Source organism: Lepisosteus oculatus, chromosome 16 (genome assembly GCF_040954835.1).
Source record: "Lepisosteus oculatus isolate fLepOcu1 chromosome 16, fLepOcu1.hap2, whole genome shotgun sequence".
Taxonomy (NCBI): Eukaryota; Metazoa; Chordata; class Actinopteri; order Semionotiformes; family Lepisosteidae; genus Lepisosteus; species Lepisosteus oculatus.
Window position 1 is genome coordinate 6,902,402 of NC_090711.1, and position 21,495 is coordinate 6,923,896.

Consider the following 21,495-nt stretch of genomic DNA (forward strand, 5'->3'; position numbering starts at 1 on the left):
AATGTAAAGAGTGTCAGGAAATCATGCATTTCTTTAAACTAGTTTTACTGTATCAGGCCACGGTAAGAGAAGTGCGCTGATACTGCTGGAGGACGGAACATTTCTATTTTCTGTTCGGTCTGTGATTCTTTCGTGTGCTGCGAGTGATAAGAACGACAATTATTAGCATTAACAGCAAAGTGCAAAAAGAAATAAAGTCGTTTGCGTGCGCAAGACATTAATTTAACAAAATGTTGTTCTTGCTGCTCAACGCCAACACACACACACAGGCGAAGCGACAAAACATCACGGAAGTGTGAATTTACAAGGTAACGTCGGACGTGTTTTTATTAGGTAATAAATTATACAGTGTAGCAGCGAATAAAAAAAAAATGCAGAACTAAGTCGTACCCCCCTGTTCTGCTATAATAATAAATCCTTCACTACTAAAATCAATTATTGGTTCGATTTTTGTCAAAGAGAATTTCGGTTTACTGAGTTTCAGAGCAGCTCACAACCAATAGCTTCGTCCCTTGTTGCGGAGCTAACTTCTCCCCCTGTTCTCCTTAGCTCAGAGATCACCGCCATCGGCGGAAACTACGGCAAGCGAAAAGACAAATCTGCACGACGCCCTGAACGATTCGTTTACGCCAGTTGCGCAGCCTAACACTACACGCCTCATGCCAGGAAGCAGGAGGAGATTGATTTGTGAATAGGGCGAAAACGAGAAAAGGCTGTCTAGTGTCTGCCCACCCCCCCCCCCTCGCTTCGTGTTGTTGTCACGGCTGCCTGCTCCGTTTTTTTTTTGTTACCGAACAGGAGTTGATTCCAATGGAGTGATCAGGTAAGGATTAAAACCCAGCCTATGTGCTTGTTCTGCTTGGCTTAAAGAAAAAAGATTAAAAGGTGTAACTGCAATAAAGCGAGGGCGTTTTTACCGACTATGGCAGAGATTCAGATCTCCGGCTGCGGAGCCGGTGTATAGCCTGCACATCCATGGTGGCGGAAAACCAAACTCGGAGGGCCTGTGATGGTTGCGTTCATACATCGCAAATCTCGGGCGGAAAACGAAATCCGCTCCTTTCGGGTTCGAGTTCGCGTCTGTCGTACGGTTTTCGGTCTGAAGCGAGCAGGGGGGACGCCTTCGCGTCTCGGAAACCTGCAGGTTGAAACCAAAATGTCACCAAAAAGGGTTTTCTTCTGACTGCTGACGCGCATCGTTGGGATAACATCTCCACCGTAACCATCGCATGCATCTCCTCCAGACTGGTAGCCAACAGTGTGTGTGATGTTTGAAATGATGGAAATAAATTACTCGGCAAATGCAAAATATGCAGCATTTTGATATGGGTGCTATCATTCTTACAAACCATTATTTTAAGGTGTCAAAACCCTAACTTATATTTTTCCTGTCACGATCACAGCTTTTGTTTCTTTTTACTTGAACTCAAATTTATATTGAGATTTTTAAAGAAATGTATTTTCGTGAGAAATGGTTCCTGTATATGATCTTTTTAAGATGTACAATAATGCCGCTCTTGTATCTTGTACATAACTACAGTGCACAGACTGCTAAATGTTACTGAATTATCTTATAAGCTGCTCGGATTCGTTATAGTGGTTTAAATACGAATATACATGCATTTTCTGCATTCCTTGTTGGTCATATTACTGCCAAAGATAAACTGTTTTTGAGGAGGAATAATTACTCCTTCTGTTGACTCTATTATTAAATTATTAAATCCATGCAGGGTTTATTCATTTTTCCTAGACGTAAAGGTCGGTTTTGTCAGTTGCTGTCTGTCATGCTTTTGCGTTATCTGTTCAGTTTATTCTTGGAGGTCGAGATTGTGTGAATTCGTGTGTGGTGCTGGTATCTGGTATTTATTTTCTGCATGTAAAAATGCTGAAAAGAAAGGGGTTTATTATGAAACTCAGGTTTCTGAATACTCTTTCGCTTAGGTAGGCTGAATGACCATGGGGTACGATCATTTTATGCTCTTATTTTTATAGTTAATGTCACAAATTGTGTGGTCCAGCCCAGTCTCTTCTGTCAAAGAGCTGAGCTTCAGTTGGATTGCCTCTTTTGAAGGAAAATTGCATTGAACTTCTCTATAATCTGAAAAGTTGAAGAAACATTGTGCATTCTTCTTCAGTGATGGTGCTTCTTTGGAAGCTGTGATGGTGCATGTCTGTCATGTTTCCAACCGCTCATGAAGGCCGATATAGCAGCGTAGAAAGCACAGTGTTGACCCTTGTAATAAGATGTTTTATACAGAGAGGCCTAACCTTTTGTATTCAGAGCTGGGGAGGTGCCTTGTCCTATATTCAAAAATAAATTGAACAAAGTGATCAGGACTGGTGGCAAGACTACTTCCACAATCCTGGACTCAGTAATGGAGTGATATATTATTAATTTTGCACATAAAATCTGAGATGACCCCTCACCTCCACTCTTTTTAGAATATACCTTCCTATCCTCAGGGAGAAGGTATTGCATCTTCTGTATAAAGACTAAGAGATCACTTCTTTCCTTTATACCTAAAAGCGTTCAACTCTTCTATATTAAAATGTTTGTAGGTAGGGATCACATTAGTTTTGTTTTTGGATTTTTGTAAGAACATTTTTTGTTTTTTAACCCTTATGGTACTGGACGTTGAATGTGGTCCAAACACCAAACAACTTTGTTATTGTTGCTGCATTATATTGTGGTCGTATTTGTGTATGAGCTTTGTGATGTGCAAGACATCCCTTTAGGAGCAATAATTGTTCATTCAATTTAGAATGTTTATGAGAACATTAAAAATAGTTTTTTGTTCCTGAAATGTTTTTTTTTCCCATAGCTGATAAATGTAATTGAGATCTTAACAGTACTGGGCCCATTGTACAGCTCCTGTGAGCCGCACTGTGAGGTTGTCAGGTAGTCTGTTTTGACCTTTTTTTGTGCTGCACCTGATTGGCTGTTACTTGTGTGAACCTGAGCTCAAGCCCTTCCCACAATGCCTCTCGGTTCTGCAGGGTTGGTTTTGATCAAGCCTCGCTGCTCTACAGGAGGGGCAATGGCAGACTGGCAGGGCCGAGAGCCACCCTCAGCGTGGACAGCACCTGTGGGCGAACCAGACACGGGGCTGGACTCTGGGGTGGAGGATGACCATGACCTCTCACCCCGGCCCCGCTGCCAGGACAACAACTCCAACATCTTCATCGCCTTTAAGGGCAACATGGGTGATGAAGACTTCCAGGAGAACCTGCACAACTTCTTAGAAAGTATGCCAGGCATGCTGGAACTAGGTGAGCAACAACGCGATAGCATTGTGAGAATTAAAATACACTGTACCCACCACATTATGGATAAAAGCAAAGATTTGATCTCACTGGGAAAACGATATTGGATCACAATCTGTCTATGCTTTTATACAGAACCAAGTACAGAGGTAACAGTGGAAAGTTGTAATAGTGTGACTAGAGTAGTAGAATCCAGCATCAGGTATGGACATTTACATAAAACAAAACATCAGTGCAAACTCCTACTTTTCAGTGCCTTAACTGCGAATTCTGTCACTCACACCGGCCGCGGCTGGGCGTTGGCGGGGCTTCTTCGTGGTTTCCTCTCACCCGTCTTTCCCTCCTGTGCCCGGGCAGACTCGGAGCGGCTGCTGCCCCAGCGGCTGGAGCCCTGGAACAGCGTGCGCGTGACGTTCAACATCCCCCGGGACGCCGCCGACCGCCTGCGGCTGATCGCGCAGAACAACCAGCAGCAGCTGCGCGATCTGGGCATCCTGTCTGTGCAGATAGAAGGTGAGCTAGGAGAGGTGGACAGCCGTTTTGAAATATTTCTGCAGTCCGGGTTTGGAGAAATATTTAAACCAGATGTTCCACGGATTGCTTTGTGAAGTTTCTTTATCATCATTTGGAAACATTCCCCAATGATATGCAGAATTTTTTTTTTCCGTTGATGTATTTTTTTTTTAGTTTCAGCAAATTGGTTATGCAGAACAAGACCACATGAGCAATGTGTTGCTTCTAATGCTGTGACTGTTGATCAGATCCCGTGCAGCATTGATTCCAGTATTTCACTAATGTATATATAATGCTGAATGTTCTGTTTCAATCATGGTGTTTGTGTTTAGGGGAAGGTGCTATAAATGTAGCTCTGGCACAGAACAGAGGTCAAGAGGTCAGAGTCAATGGACCCATAGGGGCAGCCAATCAGATGAGAATGGATATGGGCTTCCCCATGCAGCAGGGTCCAGGTACAGTCTCTACTGACTATTCTAATAATTATTCAAAGCATCATCAGAAACATGTCACTCGCTGCATGTATGTTGTTCAAAAACTAAACTGTGGGTTTTGGATATAGATGATACATTCAAGTACCTTTAACTGTGCCCTAAGCGCTTATTGACTTGGCACTTGGAGAATAATCGGTTGAGTGTCAGGGCCTGGTGAAAATCGATGAAGAAAAAGCAAGAAGGGAGCTAACGTGACCCTTCCGATAGTTGCCGATGGTTATTTTCTTACAGGCCCCATGCGGATGAATAGCCCCTCTGTGTCCATGGTGACCTCCGGACCAGGAATGGGGGCACAGCTGCTGGTCCCAGGAGGGGGTGCACAGATGCAGGTGCGGACAGTGCGGCCTCCTTCCCACACAGGTAGGGTCTGTCCTCGTGCTCGGTTCTCTAGGGGTGGGCTTAAGCCGCTGTGATCAATTAAGACAGAGGGTGCGTGGTCTTGCTTTTTTATCCACATGCTAGTTTTCTTCGTCACCAAAAAAATGTAATTGGACGGGTAAATATTCAAAGTACTGTTTGAGTATTTCTTTCCAAAAATTAACAGATGCCTGAGATCCTTTTTCCCGGGCTTTACTAAATGGTGAAAAAAAGGTACTAAAAGCCCTATGCAAGCCTATATCTGAATGAGGAAGTGTTATTGAACCACCATATTGTACTTCGCTTGATCTTCAGAATATTTTCAAAACCTCTCTTCTGGTGAACAGTAAATAGTACAGCTGTTGTTTACAAAACCCTCATTTATCCTTGATTGTATTTAAGGGAAAATGGTCAAACAGACCGGTCACATGATGTGATTGATGTGACTGTTTGATTTTGTGCAAAGCACTTTAATGTTAACTGCTCAGGAACTCTTTTTCTAAATCAGTATGACTCTTGGTGTACAGTAGACTCCTGTATTCTGTCTGCTGTGAATATTAAGAATATGAAGGAAACGATGTAAACAATAGGCTACTTTGAGTCTCTTTGAGTCTAATTGTTGCTGTTTAAATCTGTATGTATTATCTCATGTTTCAGTGGTTTTGGAGTATGTTTTTATTTTGGTATGTCAGTGGCCTTTTGAAATATTTGGTCTGTGAAAATACATAATCGGGTGGTCATAATGCATTTCTAATACATGAGCCAGTGTCTCATTCTCAGACTAATTGCCCTGAAAGTGGAATCATTGCTAACACTTCTATCATTGTTGCCTCTGACATTTTTTTGTGTTATTATTAAGTATTTATATTTGACATTTCTGTTTTAGTCAGTCCAAGATAATCAGAAATGCTTAAATGTTCATGTGGGGGTAATATACATGAAGACAAACACATAAATGGAAATGGTGATGATGATTTTACCTGTTCAAAGAATGAAGCTTGGTACATGATATCATAAACTGACGGATATCAAGTGTTGTTAAATGGATATTGATTGCTCACAACTTGGCAAACACGGTACTTGTTTTTTTTAAATATGTGAATGACTCAGTTGTATAGGTGCTCATCGGCCAAATATGTTTGTAATAGAGTTTGTAAATGTAACATTAGTATCCTCTTGCATAATGGTATGGAATGCTGCTGCATTAAGAAATAATGACAAGAATGTACACGTTTCATTGATTATGCACATTAGAAGTTTGAAAAATGGAATGTGCTAGATTTAAAAACAACTCAGGGAAAAAAAGAACCGCATGTAATAATAATAATAATTGCTTACACTTATATAGCGCTTTTCTGGACACTCCACTCAAAGCACTTTACAGGTTATGGGGACTCCCCTCCACCACCACCAATGTGCAGCCTCACCTGGATGATGCGACGGCAGCCATAGTGCGCCAGAACGCTCACCACACATCAGCTATCAGTGGGGAGGAGAGCAGCGTAATGTAGCCAATTCATAGATGGGGATTATTAGGAGGCCATGATTGGTAAGGGCCAATGGGGAAATTTGGCCAGGATGCCAGGGTTACACCCCTACTCTTTTTGAGAAACGCCCTGGGATTTTTAATGACCACAGAGAGTCAGGACCTCGGTTTTACGTCTCATCCGAGGGACAGCGCCTGTTTACAGTATAGTGTCCCTGTCACTATACTGGGGCATTAGGACTCGCATGGACCGCAGGGTGAGAGCCCCCTGCTGGCCCCACTAACACCTCTTCCAGCAGCAACCTTAGTTTTTCCCAGGAGGTCTCCCATCCAGGTACTGACCAGGCTCACACCTGCTGAGCTTCATAATAATAATTGAGTAGAGTGTCCAGAAAAGCGCTATATAAGTGTAAGCAATTTATTATTATTATTATTATTATTATTATTATTATTATTATAATATTCTCCCTGTGTTCGTGTGGGTTTCCACCAGCTGTTTAGGTTCCCTTCCTTAGTATAAAACCATGCTGATTGGCTTCAAGTATGCAAAACGTGTCTGTGTGTTTGCCCTGTGGTGGGCTGGCATCCCATCAGGGGTGTATCCTGCCTTCCACCTGTTGCACGTCTGGGTGGGCTCTGGCTCCCTCTCAGCCTCGAATCGGAGGAAGGGGTTAGAAAATGGATGGATTTCCGATGAGCTAGTGGAAAAGGTCATTTTAAGGAGCATCAGAAAAAAGGCAACTAATGCCAACCTTATTTTTAAGTAAAAAAGAGAGGTGCAATTTCGAATCTTGTAACAATTTAAATGAATATTATCTATATAATAATGTGAGCCCTTTTGTGTAGTTGTATCCAGTGCCACCTGGTCAGGATGGCAACATTTGAAGGCGGGTGCTCAGCCTTGCTTTATTGAGTTTGTTCACTTCTCTACCTCAATAAAACAGCTTTAACAAATTCCCTTTGGAAACGTCCACTTCAGGCCATGTGCTTTAGACGGCATCACATTATTATCAGTCATTGTTGTCTTCAACAATGTGTATGAAGAATTATTTCTTGTGCATTTTTGGTTCAAAAAGGATAAATGAGCATAAAAATATAGTTTTTCTTTGGTGGTTTTCCCCCCTTCAAAATTTACGGCGATTTCCTAACAAGCAAATCATTTTTTAAAACTCTTAAGTAAAATGTAGGAAAACACGTGCTTTATGTTTTTTTTTAAATCAAACCATATTCGTATGATTTTCTACGAGTCTATGAGAAATCTTTGGAGTCCGTTAAGTTGCCGGCATCTTCTAGATATTTGTTGTGATAACTTATTGTCGCATACGGAGCGATTTGGGTTTTAATCTTTGTGCCTGTGGCTTCTTCCTCCCAGATACGATGGACCCCCTGCTGTCGGGTCTGGCTGGGCAGCAGCAGCAGGTGCAGCCGCCGCCTCACGTGCCCACCCCCCTGCAGGCCCAGGCTCACCACATGCCGGCCGTGCAGGCCGCCAGGCAGATGAACCCTGCCGCCCTCCAGCAGCTGCAGCAACAGCAGCCCCAGCACCCCCCGTTAAGCGGCGCTCGCACTCAGTTCACGCCGCCCAACCAGATCCCCATTCCAGCGGGCTGGAACCAGCTGCCCTCGGGCGCTCTCCAGCCCCCGCCAGCCCAGGGGCCCCTCGGACCTGCCTGGAAGAAAATGCCCCCAGCGCAGATGGCAACACGTCCCTCCCTGGCAACGGTTCAGACCCCCAGTCATCCTCCCCCTCCATACCCTTTTGGCAGCCAGCAAGCTGGACAGGCCTTCAATGCTATGGGGCAGCAACCTCAGCAGGCTGGGAACCCCCAGTTTGCAGCCCCTCAGCCCAAAAACCTCCAGGGACCCCCTGTGGTGGCTGGACCTAGGGGCCCCCCACCTCCACCTCCTTCTGCAGCCCCGCAGACACACCTCACTTCCAAGTCCCCCGTCTCCTCTCCCTCGCCCTTCCAGCAGGGCTCTCCTGGGACACCGCCGATGATGGGACAGAGCCCAGCTCAGCTGGCCCCTCGCCCCCCAGCCCCGCAGGGCTTTCCCCAGGCTGTCAGCTCCCCAGGCAGGGCTGTGTTAGGACCGCAGGGAAATATGCAGCCTGGATTTATGGTGATGGCCCAGCAAGGACAGATCCCTCAGGGATCCCACCCTGGAATGGGAGGCAAGTTGGTCTTCTGTCCAATCCCAAGTGTTGTTCACTTTCCTTTATGTCTGACTTATTGGGATCTAGTAATAGTGATTCAAGGGGAACTGCAACACTTATTTTATATTTTGGGTTTAGAGAGAATCGGCATCGATGAGTGCATTTCAAACTACATTGAAAGTAAAATGTACATGATCATGTATAAATCCTCCAATTTACATCACTAAATAGACAACATTTTCAGGTATGCGCAGAGCCATATTGCCATACATCTCTTTTAATCCAATAGAAATATTGGTCTTGACTTTGAGACGGTTCTGCCGACAAATACTACAGATCACCTTGGAACATTTCTGCGGTGTAATGTCTGCTGCACAGCCTGTACTTATTCGCCTGTACATCGCATTACTAAGTAAAGGCTGTGACTAGTGAGCAGGAAGGGCTGCTTCATGTTGCGATCCTCACCAACTCTCGCTCTCGCCCGTGGCAAGACCAGCAGTTTGTGACAATGTGGTGATCGTACAGTAATTTCACAAAATTCAGGATTTTGTGCTTAATTCGGTATTTGCAAAATTTATTTTGTTGATGAGATTTTATAACCGGTCTGAGAAGTTGTGACTGCAGTTCCCCTTAAATAATCTACAGTATTTAACAGATTTGTCATGTAGCACAACTTATGTAGTTAGCTATCTGTTCATATTGGTCTTTTAATCTCATCATTAATTTTTAGATATTCAGTGCCTATTTAAAATATTCTAACTTTGCAGAATAAATATGATTCCATAGCTTTGTTTTTTAATTCAGTTCATTACATACAAAAAATGAGTTAGAGTAAGTAATAGCAGTACATTTGCAGATGCATCTTACGTATTGCTGTCGTCTTTTTAGGCATTCCCAAACGACTGCCCATGGGGTTCCAAAATCTACAGGGCAACCAGAACTTCCTTCAGGGCCAAGTGACACCTAGCACTTCGGGAACCCTTGTAAACACAAATCCCCAGCTTCAGAGCAGCCAGAGCATTCAGCATGCAGGTATGTGTATCCCGTATGAATTCTGCAGAAAATGTTGAATTTGATCATAGATCATCAGGTGAATGCAGAAAATGCAGCCCGATTTTTGTTTTGTTGTTTTCTAATTTTGTATTATGTTCTGTTCTCTAATCCAGGTGTACAGCCCTCTGCCTCTGTATCCAACCATATGCAGGGAACCCATGTTCAGCCGAATGTAATGGGTCCTCATGGTAGCATGAACAACCAGCCTCCTGGGAGCACTGCAGCTGGTAGCATGGGGCAGCCCTCACAGGGCATCCAGACCCAAATGATAGGAATGCAACATCAGCCCATCCCCTCATCCCCAGGTCAGATGGTCCAAGGCCAAAGTGGGCAGACAGTACTATCCAGGGCTCAGATCATCAACCAGGGGCAGATTCTTACTGGGGGGCAGAACCCAAATATGATTCCTCAGCGAGGAATGACTCCTCCAAAACAGATGATGCCCCAGCAGGGCCAGACCATGATAGGTCATGGACAAGTAATGGGCAGCCAGGGTCATCAGGTCATCCTGCCGCAGAACGCTATGATGGAGCAAATGATTGCCAGTCAGATACAAGGGAACAAATTTGGAGCTAAGGGTCAGGCAGGTGTAATGCAAGGACAGATCATGAGGGGGCCTTCACCTAATGTGCAGGGCGGTCTGGTCCAGTTTCAGACTCAGTTAGCTCAACAGCAGCAACAGCAAGCAACACAACAGCCGCAACAATCGCAACAAATTCCTATGAATGGCAACCCCAACCAAGTAATGGGCCTCCATGGACAGCCCATGAGGCTTCCAGGAAGCCATCATTTGGTTCAGCAGCAGCAACAACAGCAGCAGCAGCAGCAACTGCAACAACAACAACTGCAGCAGCAGCAACTACAGCAGCAACAGTTACAGCAACAACATCTACAACAACAACAGCAGCAGCAACAACAGCTACAGCAACAGCAACAACAGTTACAACAGCAGCAACAACAACTACAGCAGCAACAACAGGTGGTACAGCAACAGCCACAGCAGCTTAGTGACCCCAGTAGTAGTGCTGGAGAGATGGCATTGCAGCAGATGCTTCCAGATGTCCAATCCCAGCAACCACAGCAACAGGGAATTGTGGGCCCCTCTCATATGCAGGTTGGTAATGGACATTTTCCTGGTCATGGAATGCCTTTCAATACCCAGTTTGGCGGTCAGATGCCCATGGGGAGTCCTTGCGTGCAACCTGGTGGCTTCCCTGGAAACAAAGATGTAACTTTGACCAGTCCCCTTCTGGTCAACCTGCTGCAGAGCGATATTTCGGCCAGTCAGTTTGGTCAAGGGGGAAAGCAAACAGGAGTTAACCAGACCAAACCCAAGAAGAAGAAACCACCACGCAAGAAGAAAACCAATAACGGTGGGCCACCAGGACAGCAGCCAGATGATGGTCTTGGGTGAGGAAAATTCAGTATCTTCTCTTCTTGCGGACACGGTAAAACCGTTGTGTAAACCTGTTTCCACGAGTTTACCCACATATTGATTTAAGCTTAAGACCACATGCTAAAAGCATGCATGTACAAATGAGTAATTAAATTCCTAGTTTTAGGACCGAAATAGTTTTTCTGCCATTATATTACAAATAAAACACAATGGAAAAGTTGGTTTTGTAGGGGTAATGTTTTAATTGAGGGGCATTTTTTTGGCTCTAGTGGACTTGATGGACGACCTCCTGGCATGGAAGATGCTGAGGGACAGGCCTTGACTGGAGAGCAAGGAGTGGGAATAGACACAGCTGGCCCAAAGATTTCAGACTTCACAAATAGGCCTCCAGGTCAGTAGTAGAACATGGAACTCGCTGCTTTATTTACATTCTAGCCTTAATCCAATATATTCCTTTTGTTTTGGGGAAAAATCAGTAGTTGAATCACTTGGGGCCTGTTGTAAATTCCTGGCTGGTGGTAAAGCAGAAGCAGAGAAGTGTAGACGTCCCACAAGGAAGAGGTATATAGTAGTTGTTGATGATCTGCTCAACATCTGTATTTGTGTTTTGTGTTCTGTGTTCTGTATTTGGTTCCTTGACTCATTGGTCTTTATATGGTGTTTTTAGGGTTTCCTGCTCAACCTGGAGACCAAAGAACCCTGCAGCAAATACCCATTCAGTTCATGCAACAACAGCAGCAACAGATGCAGGGTCTGCCACCAGGCCAGGCAGGGGTGATGTCCCAGGGCCAACCTCAGATGCACCAGAATCAGCTTCAGCAGCAGCAACAGCAGCAGCAGCAGCAACAACAGCAGCAGCAACAACAGCAGCAGCAACAACAACAGCAACAACAACAACAACAACAGCAGCAGCAGCAACAGCAACAACAGCAGCAGCAGCAACAGCAACAACAACAGCAGCAGCAACAGCAACAACAACAAATGATGATGATGCTTATGATGCAGCAGGATCCCAAATCAGTCAGGTTACCTCTGCCTCAGGGAGGACCTCAGCCTAGAGGGCCCCTTAATCCAACAGATGGGCAGAGGATGCCAGTTCCCCAACAAGGCAGTATGCCAATGATGATCAGTCTACAAGGATCAGGCACCATTCCTCCTTCCCCAGATAAACCCAGAGGTCCTCTAATGGTAAACCCACAGTTGGCTGCAAGGAGAATGCCTCTTGGGGAAGCAGCACAGGCTGTCCCATCTTTAAGCTCTGAGGAAGTTGCTGGCATGCACACTCTGCAGGATGGTTCAACCTCTGAAATGGGTCACCAGGCTGGAAATGGTGGACCACAGATAGTTGGCAACCCAGGTGCTAGCCAGCTAATGATAAAGCCTGGGCCTTCACCTCTTCCCCAGCATCAGGGTGCTAGCCCTCAGCATCAGTTGCAGCAGCCGCAGCAGTCGGGTCCCATACCTGGTTCACATGGTCTTCATTTTCCCAATGCTCCCACCACTTCGCAGGCTTCTCGGCCTAAGACACCAAACCGGGCCAGTCCTAGGCCCTACTATCCACATACTCCAACCAACCGTCCTCCGAGCACAGAACCCTCTGAAATCAATCTCTCTCCTGAGAGGTTAAATGCTTCCATTGCTGGCCTTTTCCCCCCTCAGATTAATATCCCTTTGCCCCCAAGGCAGCCCAATCTGAATCGAGGATTTGACCAGCAGGGTCTTAACCCTACCACCCTGAAAGCCATTGGACAGGCTCCGTCCAGTCTAACGTCTCTAGGTAACAGTAACAATGGACAACAGACTTTCACTTCAGGCAGCAATGCAGGTGGTACAGGCACCAAGCTGGAGAAGGTTAGCACAGGAGGTCTTGCAAAGAGGAGCAGCCCAAGCAACAGCAGGCGGTCCAGCCCAGCTTCTAGTCGTAAGACAACCCCAAGTCCTGGAAGACAAAATGCAAAGGCCAAGCTTGCTCTTACTTCTCCCCAGCACCAACAACCCATGGTGAATCCCCAAAATATATTAGGGAATCCACCTCCAGTTTTACCCAGTTCTGTTGGCAATACTGTGCCATCCAGTACTTCAGGCACGCAGCACATTCAGAACCCTTTCCCTTCTCCCCTTGGCAATCCTACGGAAATGAACAAGGAAGGCCAAACCACAGCAATGGAAGCACGCCATACAGCACAGTCTCAAAGAGACCCCTCGTTACCAGAGATAAAAAGTCCCCGTGCTACTCAAGAACAGAAGTCTATAGTTGAGGAGTCATCTAGACGAGATGCCTCTGTTCCAGAGAAAGTTCAGCCACTGCTTTCAACTCCAGAGGATTCCAAAACTGCTCCTTCTCCTACTCTGAGAGATGCTCCGACGTCTCTCGGCCAGCTTCTGGACATTTCAGGCGCTCCCAATGTTTCCTTACAGCCCATTCTGGATGGTCCTCAAGAAGATGATCAGAATAGGAAAGTGTCTCCTCGGTTTGCAGGGGATCAGGAGGCCGTTCAGAATCCTAGCACTTCACAGAGCAATGATGCAGCCACTCTTGCTGTTGTGAATGATTCAGAAACCTTCCCAAATACCAACCCGGTGCCAAATGTGCCTGCTGTCATGCAGAGGCCAGCCTCATCAACTTCCATTCCTACCAGCCAGATCACGGTTTTTGTCACCTCCAATCAGATCAGTTCATCTACTAGTGCTTCAACTCATGTTCCCCCCACCTTAGTGTCTACTGTAGTAACTGTGCCTAATAAGAATATTAAGTCTTCTGAAAGTCAGGCGTCCACCTCGGCCCCTGCCACCTCCCGCCCAGCTCAGTTTATTACAGGACCAGTGTTCATCAACCCCATCTTTCAGGTGCCTGCTTCTCCCATGCCTCCTAGTACAAATGTGATGACCCAGCCAGTCACTATGGTTGGGCCACTTCAAATGCCATCTAATATTCAGTTTTCTCCAGCATCTACAACCACTCAGCCTGCCTCCATCAACCCACCCAATACCCAGACCACTCGCCCTCTTGTCCTGGGACAGGTTCAGGCGTCTTCAAGCCAGGGACCTCCTGCGAATGTCTTTAACCAGTCCCAACAGCAGCACCACGAAACTCCAAAAGAAGGGAACCATGCTGAGATTCCTTTGTCCAAGCCTGGCCCTGTAGAGCTACCTTCACCACGTCCAAATACCATTCCTTCCCCATCCTCCCAGCCTCTGACTAGTCCTCCACCTTGTGCCAGTCCAGGAGCAGTACATGCCAGGAGGAGCCCAATGTCTCCTACAGCTACATCAAGCAAGAGTAAGCTTGAGAAAATTGGCCAGATGGGTGTGACCAAAACAAGTGTGGGTGTGTCTGAATCTACACCAAAAAATGAGGACCATCCAACACCACCTGTGGTTGAAGCAAAGCCAGGATCAGCTGTTGAGAGCCCATGTCATCAGGCTTCTCATGTGAGTGCACAGACCAACCTTCCTGAGGGAGAGCAACAGCGTCCTGCCCCCTTGAAAGTTGCTCCTGCCCCTGTACCTGCATCTGCTGGATCGGCTGCTGGGCCTCCTAATTCTGTGGGCAGCTCGCCTGCATCAGCAACACCAGTTACTCCCACAGAGGGTCCTCCTATTCCTCCAGTGCCCGAGACCAGTCAGCTAGTGCAACAGAAGGACCTGACACAGGACAAAGGGTTGCAAGGGAACACTCAAAGCACAGGTAATTTATTTCAATCAAGAAATAATCATTATCACAGGATAAAATCCACTTTCATCTGCACTTTAGCCATAGCGGAGGAATAAGAATAATAATTGTTCAACTGCTAACAAAGTTCCAATTTTAAACCTCATATTTACTTTAGAAAATTAACATTGCTCTTTCCGATCATGATGCAGCGTAGTGGTGTGTTAAAGAGCTGAACTGGCCTCAGTGAGTGCTAACTGCTGCTTCTATAGCAATAAACAATACAAGTAACTGAACCTCATAACTGAGCTTTCTGTGGAACTTACTGGTTCTTAATGTTTATGTCTATCATCCAGCATAGGAAAAAAGCAGTGGCAGACATCAAGATAAAAATACTTGCAGTTAATGCATGATAATTAATATTCGAGAGTTATGTGCAAATGTTTACATTTCCGAAACCTAGTTAAAGGAATGCTCTCTACCTCAATGTTTGTCCTTCACCAGTTCCTTTGTTTTGATTTCAGCATCCAGTCAGCCTGAACCCACACAGCAAGAGCTCCCTACAGTTGAGAAAACTGGTAAGCCGATCATAATTGCTTCATATTCTTAATAACAAGTGAAACAATGGAGAAATTCATTATTTTCTTACTTAATGAGAAAGGATCAAATTTGCAATATACCATGGGTAAAACCACATGGGTTTATTTTTAGTAAAGTCTTAGCACATTATTTTAAAAAAAATATCCAGAAACATTTATTTTGATCGTTCTTAAAGGGAAACTGCTTGAATGTTAGTCATTAGTAGTAACATTTATTTTTTTTGCAGGCGATGAAGCTGCAGCTACTGTAACAGAACATGGGTAAGAAGTCTTTAAAATTTACAGATATCCTTTTAAAGCAAAAAATCAGGAATGATTTTGACCTTTGTTGGAGGCCCTCTTATTTTCTCTGCTTAAATAGTTATAGAGTTTAAATAATCTATATTGATTAGGGATCTTGAGTATTTCTATATCAGATGGAAGTAAATAGTATATTCAGTATATTCTATGATTTATGGGTTAACTCTGGTGGTTTTCTTTTCCATTTCCATTCCCTAATTTGGTGTACCGAGCTGCTCTGTGTCAGTGTAAGACTTCCGAATCACTTAGTTTTTAGATGATACATTTCTAAAAATGTTATTCAATATTAGTTTACTGCTGTTTTTCCACTTCTATAACAGATCTGTAAAGAAAAGAAAGACGCCTGTCCATCTTGACCCGAGGTATGTATGTGCGTAGCTTGGTCTTGCACACGACGTCGCCATTCCTATACGATCAGGCGAAGTCGGACGGTATCTGTGTTAGGTGGGGAAAAACAGCACAAGAGAAACACTCTCCTGTACACCCCTGCAGTCTGGTGTGATCAAAGCCGCAGCCCAAAGCAATCCAGACGCGGTGCCTAGGTCTTCAGAATGCGCAGGGACTGTTCTAGCTGTCCTTAATGGCGGCGCCTCCCGCTTTTCTTTAGGGAGGCCAAGGGCGTGCCCGAGAAACCGAAGGCCTCGATCAGGCGCAGCTCCCGGGCCGACAGGGACACGGAGGAAGGAGCGGGGCCGCTGGAGGCTGCGGAGAACGGGCAGAGGAAGAGGTCGGCCAGGCCGGGCGCGGCCAGTGCCAGCACTGCCCTGAAAGGTACAGAGGAGAAATCGCTGCCCGCTGCCGGGTGGGCCGGGGTCCCGGAGCACGAGTGACCGGGGCTCGAGAAGACCGCCGGATTGTCTCTCTAAAATAGTGCTTCCCCAACCCACTGTCTGCTGGTCCAGCTCTCCATCACTGATGCTCTTTGAGGGCTTTAACTGATCGGCTTGTTTGTTTAGACTTGGTTTCTTTCTGCATTCAGTACCGAGTTTCAAAAAACGCTCTGCTTGAAGCAAATTGTTTCCCGCAGTTAACAGCAGACAAACCTTCAGCCAATCTCTGTCTGGAGAAAACACTTGCTTACTGTTATTTATGACTAAAAGGGTTTTAAACGTATTCGTTTCTGAAGAACAGACACAGCTGGAAATGAAATGATGCATCAGTCGTTCCCACAATGAGCGTTTATTTTTCCATCTGCGGCGGCTGACTTGGCTACATTTCAGACAGCGCACCTAAATAAGGGAAGTTCTGAAACTCGTAAATTTCCAAATATGACACAAAATAGAAATTATATTAGCCTGCAATTAAGAACTCAGCTAAAACAAAAGCAAGAAGAGATAGAGGTCCCCCAGTTTCAGTTTTGGGAACCCCTGGTCTGACACAGGAGTGTCCAGTCTTGGTCCCTGTGGGCAGCTGTTTTGGTAGGTTTGTTTCTCCCAAATATCCAGTTCCACTAATTATGGGGCCCAACAGCTTTCCCCACAGTTTGATTCAAATTTTGGTCACTTAAAGAGGATTTTAAGATGTGTTTTTAGAGGACTCATCGCCGTGACCCATTCTGAGCCTGCACTTGATGACTGCAAAATAATACGCTCAGGTTTAACAAGAAGGGCATTTGGACGGGGTGTGTAGGTGGTTGGCTGTTTTGTGGGGAGCTCACCAAGTCGTCTTCAGAAGGTCCCTCCTGGTTCTTTGTTGCCAGAATGGTTTGTGCACCTGCAGGTCCTGTTTTTGGAAAACTGGGTTACGGAACATTGTGAAATCCATTTGCTATGTAGAGTGAACCTCCAAAAATGCGGAAAAAAAACAACATTGCACAAATGTGGTTTTCCAGGAGTTTGAGGAACGTTTTAAGCTGTTTTTTTTAAAATACATACTCCCTTGGTTAATATTCCTTAATTAAATTAAACTCCCTGCTGTCTTTACAGATTCAAACACAGGCACCAGCCCGACACAAGCCAAGCGAAGGAAATCAAAATGACCCCTGTACTGTTAACCTGTGAATTGTACATTTTTGTGAATTTTGATCATTTTTGTTTTTTTATTTTCCTGGGCTAATTTTCTTTCTAATGGAAGAAATAACTGTGTACAGATGATTGTTTTAATAATTATAATATTGGTGTTGTTTCCCGCAGCAATGTGAGTTTTAATTTAGAAGAGTTTTCATTTTTCAAATGCTGGAATAATTCTGTTCAGACATCTGATCATCAAAATGCCTATTGTATAATTTTTGTTGCTACTCTGAATTAAATTTTATACTACCTTCCTCTGTTTAATGTAGATCATGGAAGCCATTAACACACATCAGGGTAGATTACTGCTTCTCCATTGTTTTAGCAGTAAAATTGATTCTTGTATTTTAAGGTTCTGTCCTTTCTATTTGGCAATATTTTATCTCTCCCTTTCTTTACACAAATCATAGTCCTGATGTGACTGATTTTATAGTTTCGTCCCAGCTGTAAATGACGGAAATACGCACGTCAAGATTGCTATTCTGTGTATATGCCTTCATGCTTTGTTTACTGGGACGATGTTCAGCTGTAAATTATGTTGCTGGTATTTTACGTTTTGGTATGTGTAGAGTGCTCCTCTCCATCTTGACAGCGAAAAGAGCCGGAAGCACATGTTTTTTTTACTAATTCACTATATCAGAGGAACCATGAGTTTAGCGCATCATTTTAAATGTGTTGAGCAGGGAAATCTTGTCATTGAGACTGTGGGATGTTTTTTGAAGTAATTGGCTAAAGTTTTAAACAGCATCATTTTCAAAAGGAAACGGTTCATCAGGCTCTCTTTTTAACAGCAATTTTGTGGGTTGGTTTACTTTAGATGTTAATGGCCGGATTTATATGTGGAGCCTAGGTCTTAGATCTTTCAGGTGAATAATAACCCAACAAATAACCCAGGAGTGCTCACTCAGGTTAAATTGATTGTAAAGTGGAACTTGATGCTGAACATATAAAGCAAATTGAACAGATAAGGAGTTTTCCACCTTCTACAGACAGGGGTTGCTTTTGAATAAATTCCCTGTAAGGACCCATTAAGCAATCTTAGACACGGTTTTGGTTTGGGAGCAGTTAAAAACAGTGGTACTGGTGTTTTAAAGTTAAAGCTGAACTGTAGGTAGGCAAATCCTCTGTTAATATTTAATAATAATTATTTACATTTATATAACGTTTTTGTGGAGCCACCTGAACCAGTCTGTGGTCTGGGTGTTGATTTTACAGGGCTAGACTGAAGGTGAAAGGTCTCCCTTTGTGTCTGGGGTTATCCAGACTGTGTCAGAGGCCCTGTGAGTGGCTCTTGGTTCTCTAGCTGGAAACAGCTGAAATAATGCACTGCATCTTCATTTTCATGGCTGCTACATGCCTGTGTTCTGAGGAGCCCATTTCCTTGAAGGACAAAAGAATCCTGGAGCCCCTTGCCTGTATGGCTTCAAAAACAATAATTATGGCTTTAGTATTCTTGTGCTTTGGAAGATTATTTTCCTCTTTCTCCAAATTATAGTTTTGCTTTTTGATATTACGTATTTATTTTTTAAATTGTGAGCCCAAATAGATTTTCACATCCTACACGTCTTGCATTGTGTCCACAAAGCACTTTACAGGCCCATGTTTTACTGTACTGGGTATATTTAAAGCTGAATTTGGACATATCTTAGAAAGCTGAAAATTCCCACTTATAATGTACTTTCTTTCACTCCATTGATTAGGTTATCAGCTAAGTGAACTGATTTTTCTGAAGTTAACTATTACTGATTTTGCGAATTATGTTTTAAAGAAAAGGTTGGATATTTTTCTTTATTATTTTATGTATTTCAAATGGGAACCAATAGTAAATAGTGAACCGTTTGAAAAAAGGGGTTTTGAACTTTAGTGTGAAAATACTAAATGGCTATGCACAGTTTTTTGCTAGAGAAACAGTGCTGTGTCATGCAGTAACCTTTTGGCAGAAACCCGAACAGAATTTCTGTATAGTTTTTAAAAATCTGGATTTACTAAAGTTAATAAAGCCACCTGTCACTGATTTTATGCACATTTTCTTCTAAGTTCACTTATTGCTATGATTGGTCCTGTCTCATAAACCAATATTCAGTAAGTGTCAAATTCAAATAGATTTAAGCTAATTCTGCCCTTAGTCAGCTATTGTGAGGTGGCACATGATATATCATTCTACTTAATGTCCATGACTGAAGTGATACTTGCTTTTTTTTAAAGAATAACTTTATTTTCTTTTGTTGCCAAATGAATGAGGATGAAATTTTACAGTTAAACCAGATCATTGAGTGGAGAGAACCTATAACCACAGGCCCTTTTGTGCTGCGGTAGTCTACCTACAAAAGATCATAACCTGCAAAGTGTGGTCTTTACTGAATGTTTTGTATTGATGATTTTAAGGCAAAGACAATCAGGTTTTACCTGTATATGATTTGTTCAAGTGGTTATGTAGTACTGAGACAGTGTACAGTTACAGAAGCTTGGGATTAGTGTGCCGGAGATGGAGTATTTGTAATTGTAGGAGATACGTAATCTTTATAGCCACCCCCCCCTTCCTGCAATGCAAGAACAGTTCTTAGAGAAAGTCTTCAAATTAAAAATCTTTCACAGAGGTTTTGGCAAACCCAACTGCATATGGAAATTTAAAACCGGAAATAAGAAATAACAAACAAGTATATTGAAAACTAAAAAAATCACCACAGAAACTCCTTTTTCCTATGGAGGCACTAGCTTTGACCAATTCACATGTGTACAGTGTTGCGTCTCTCACCAGGTGTTAATATCACAGCCAGGCAGCTTCAAACAGTTTCTCGGTTCATAAGACTGAAAGTGTGCGATTCGCTTGCCTCATTGTCACAGTGGGTGGTTTTTAGATCATAGTAAAGTAGTGTCTTCATAAAAATGTTTCCCCTTTCATGGAAAGAAGAATTTTTTAGGTGATGCCATGTTCAGTTGTAGTTTTGGGACAAGTTTTTCTTTCTCTATACAAGTATATGAAGTGTCGGTTTTAGAGTTTATGAAGTTGACAGAAAACCCCCAGAATCCAGCATCTCCAATATTAATTCCCTGGGCAAATTTACCCTTGAGTGTGCCCTCCCATGTAACTGTAGGGGTAGAAATTTATATGAAAAATAATATGTTTTAGTTTGGGCTTTTATGTTATTTTTCTTTGAAAGTGCTTTTTCAGTCTTAAGTACTGTATGTGAATAGAAGCTAATTTGTGTACCAATGCCTAGGAGTTTTTTTTTTATTGGTTGTTATTTTTGTGGTTGTAAATACTTTTGTAGAATATTTCTGACATAAGTTGTAGAAATGGACCACAGTAAAACACATGAAATTTTTTTAAATGACTATTTTAAGGGTTTGTATCATGTAATAGTGTGATGTTCACAATAAATGTTACAATTTCCTTAAACATTGCTTGTCTATGGCTTGCAATATTTAATCCAGATGAGCATTAAATGGAAAATTCCTACTTGTGTTCCTGTTTGAAGTATTTGTTTCCTTTCTTTCCTTATGAGTCCATAATTAATGTAGCTTGTTCTGTATATAGATGTGTGCTGTAAAAAAGATCTAACAATATAATGGTCAACCACAGAACCTCCTGATAACTTTAAAAGATAATGGCCAAATGTAGTATTCATTTGGAATTTTGAATTTCATTTGTAATCCTTTTTTTTCCCATGATTGTAATGAAATTGACTTTTAATGGAGGATTAGTAGGGCCCAATAGGAAATGAGTTGAGTTCTTAATAGAATTCCAGAACTGCACAGGAGCTGGGGAAAAAATGCAAATTACAAAAGTTAAGAAATAGTCTACAAATTTGTGTGGTACAAAACAGGAAAAAACAGGTTTTGTAACCTTCTACAGCTTGAAGGTTGAAATTACTTTAAAAGAATACATTCCATGAAAAACACAGTGTTCTCTTAAACCTGTTTTGCAGTTTTCTTCCAGTAGCCTTCCAGGAGTCTTATGTTCCAGTAGCTGTGTTGACCGATAACTGTACAGCATTAGAAAAAAAATAACTTTTCAGAAATGAAATCCCAATGATGTAACCAGTAAAGGACTTGGACTTCTTGGACTTAGTTGTCTTTAAACAATATGTGGGTTTAGATTGTGGATATGTTAATTGATAATAAAATCAAGTTGTCTTGATTTAGACTTACCTCTATCATCCACTGTGCTTTCATTTTTGCTTTGCTTTCTCTTCAATAAGCACGCTCTAGATTCT

At 43.2% G+C, this 21,495-nt stretch overlaps 1 protein-coding gene across 3 annotated transcripts; it reads left to right on the plus strand.

Moving 5' to 3' along the window:
- The first annotated feature begins 721 nt into the window (after positions 1–721).
- On the plus strand, positions 722–20,738 carry ncoa6 (nuclear receptor coactivator 6). 3 transcript variants are annotated; one of them, XM_069179605.1, is made up of 15 exons: positions 722–823; positions 2,998–3,270; positions 3,622–3,777; positions 4,110–4,232; positions 4,503–4,631; positions 7,487–8,287; positions 9,158–9,301; positions 9,436–10,732; positions 10,988–11,109; positions 11,386–14,406; positions 14,895–14,948; positions 15,197–15,230; positions 15,590–15,631; positions 15,877–16,040; positions 17,195–20,738. In XM_069179605.1, exons 2-15 carry the CDS (start codon positions 3,039–3,041, stop codon positions 17,245–17,247), a joined length of 6,372 nt encoding a protein of 2,123 aa, XP_069035706.1. In that variant the 5' UTR covers positions 722–823; positions 2,998–3,038; the 3' UTR covers positions 17,248–20,738. The 3 variants fall into 3 exon arrangements, with proteins under 3 accessions (XP_069035706.1, XP_069035708.1, XP_069035707.1); XM_069179606.1 differs by having other exon boundaries at positions 726–823; positions 3,031–3,270; XM_069179607.1 differs by lacking the exon at positions 15,590–15,631.
- Positions 20,739–21,495: the final 757 nt, after the last annotated feature.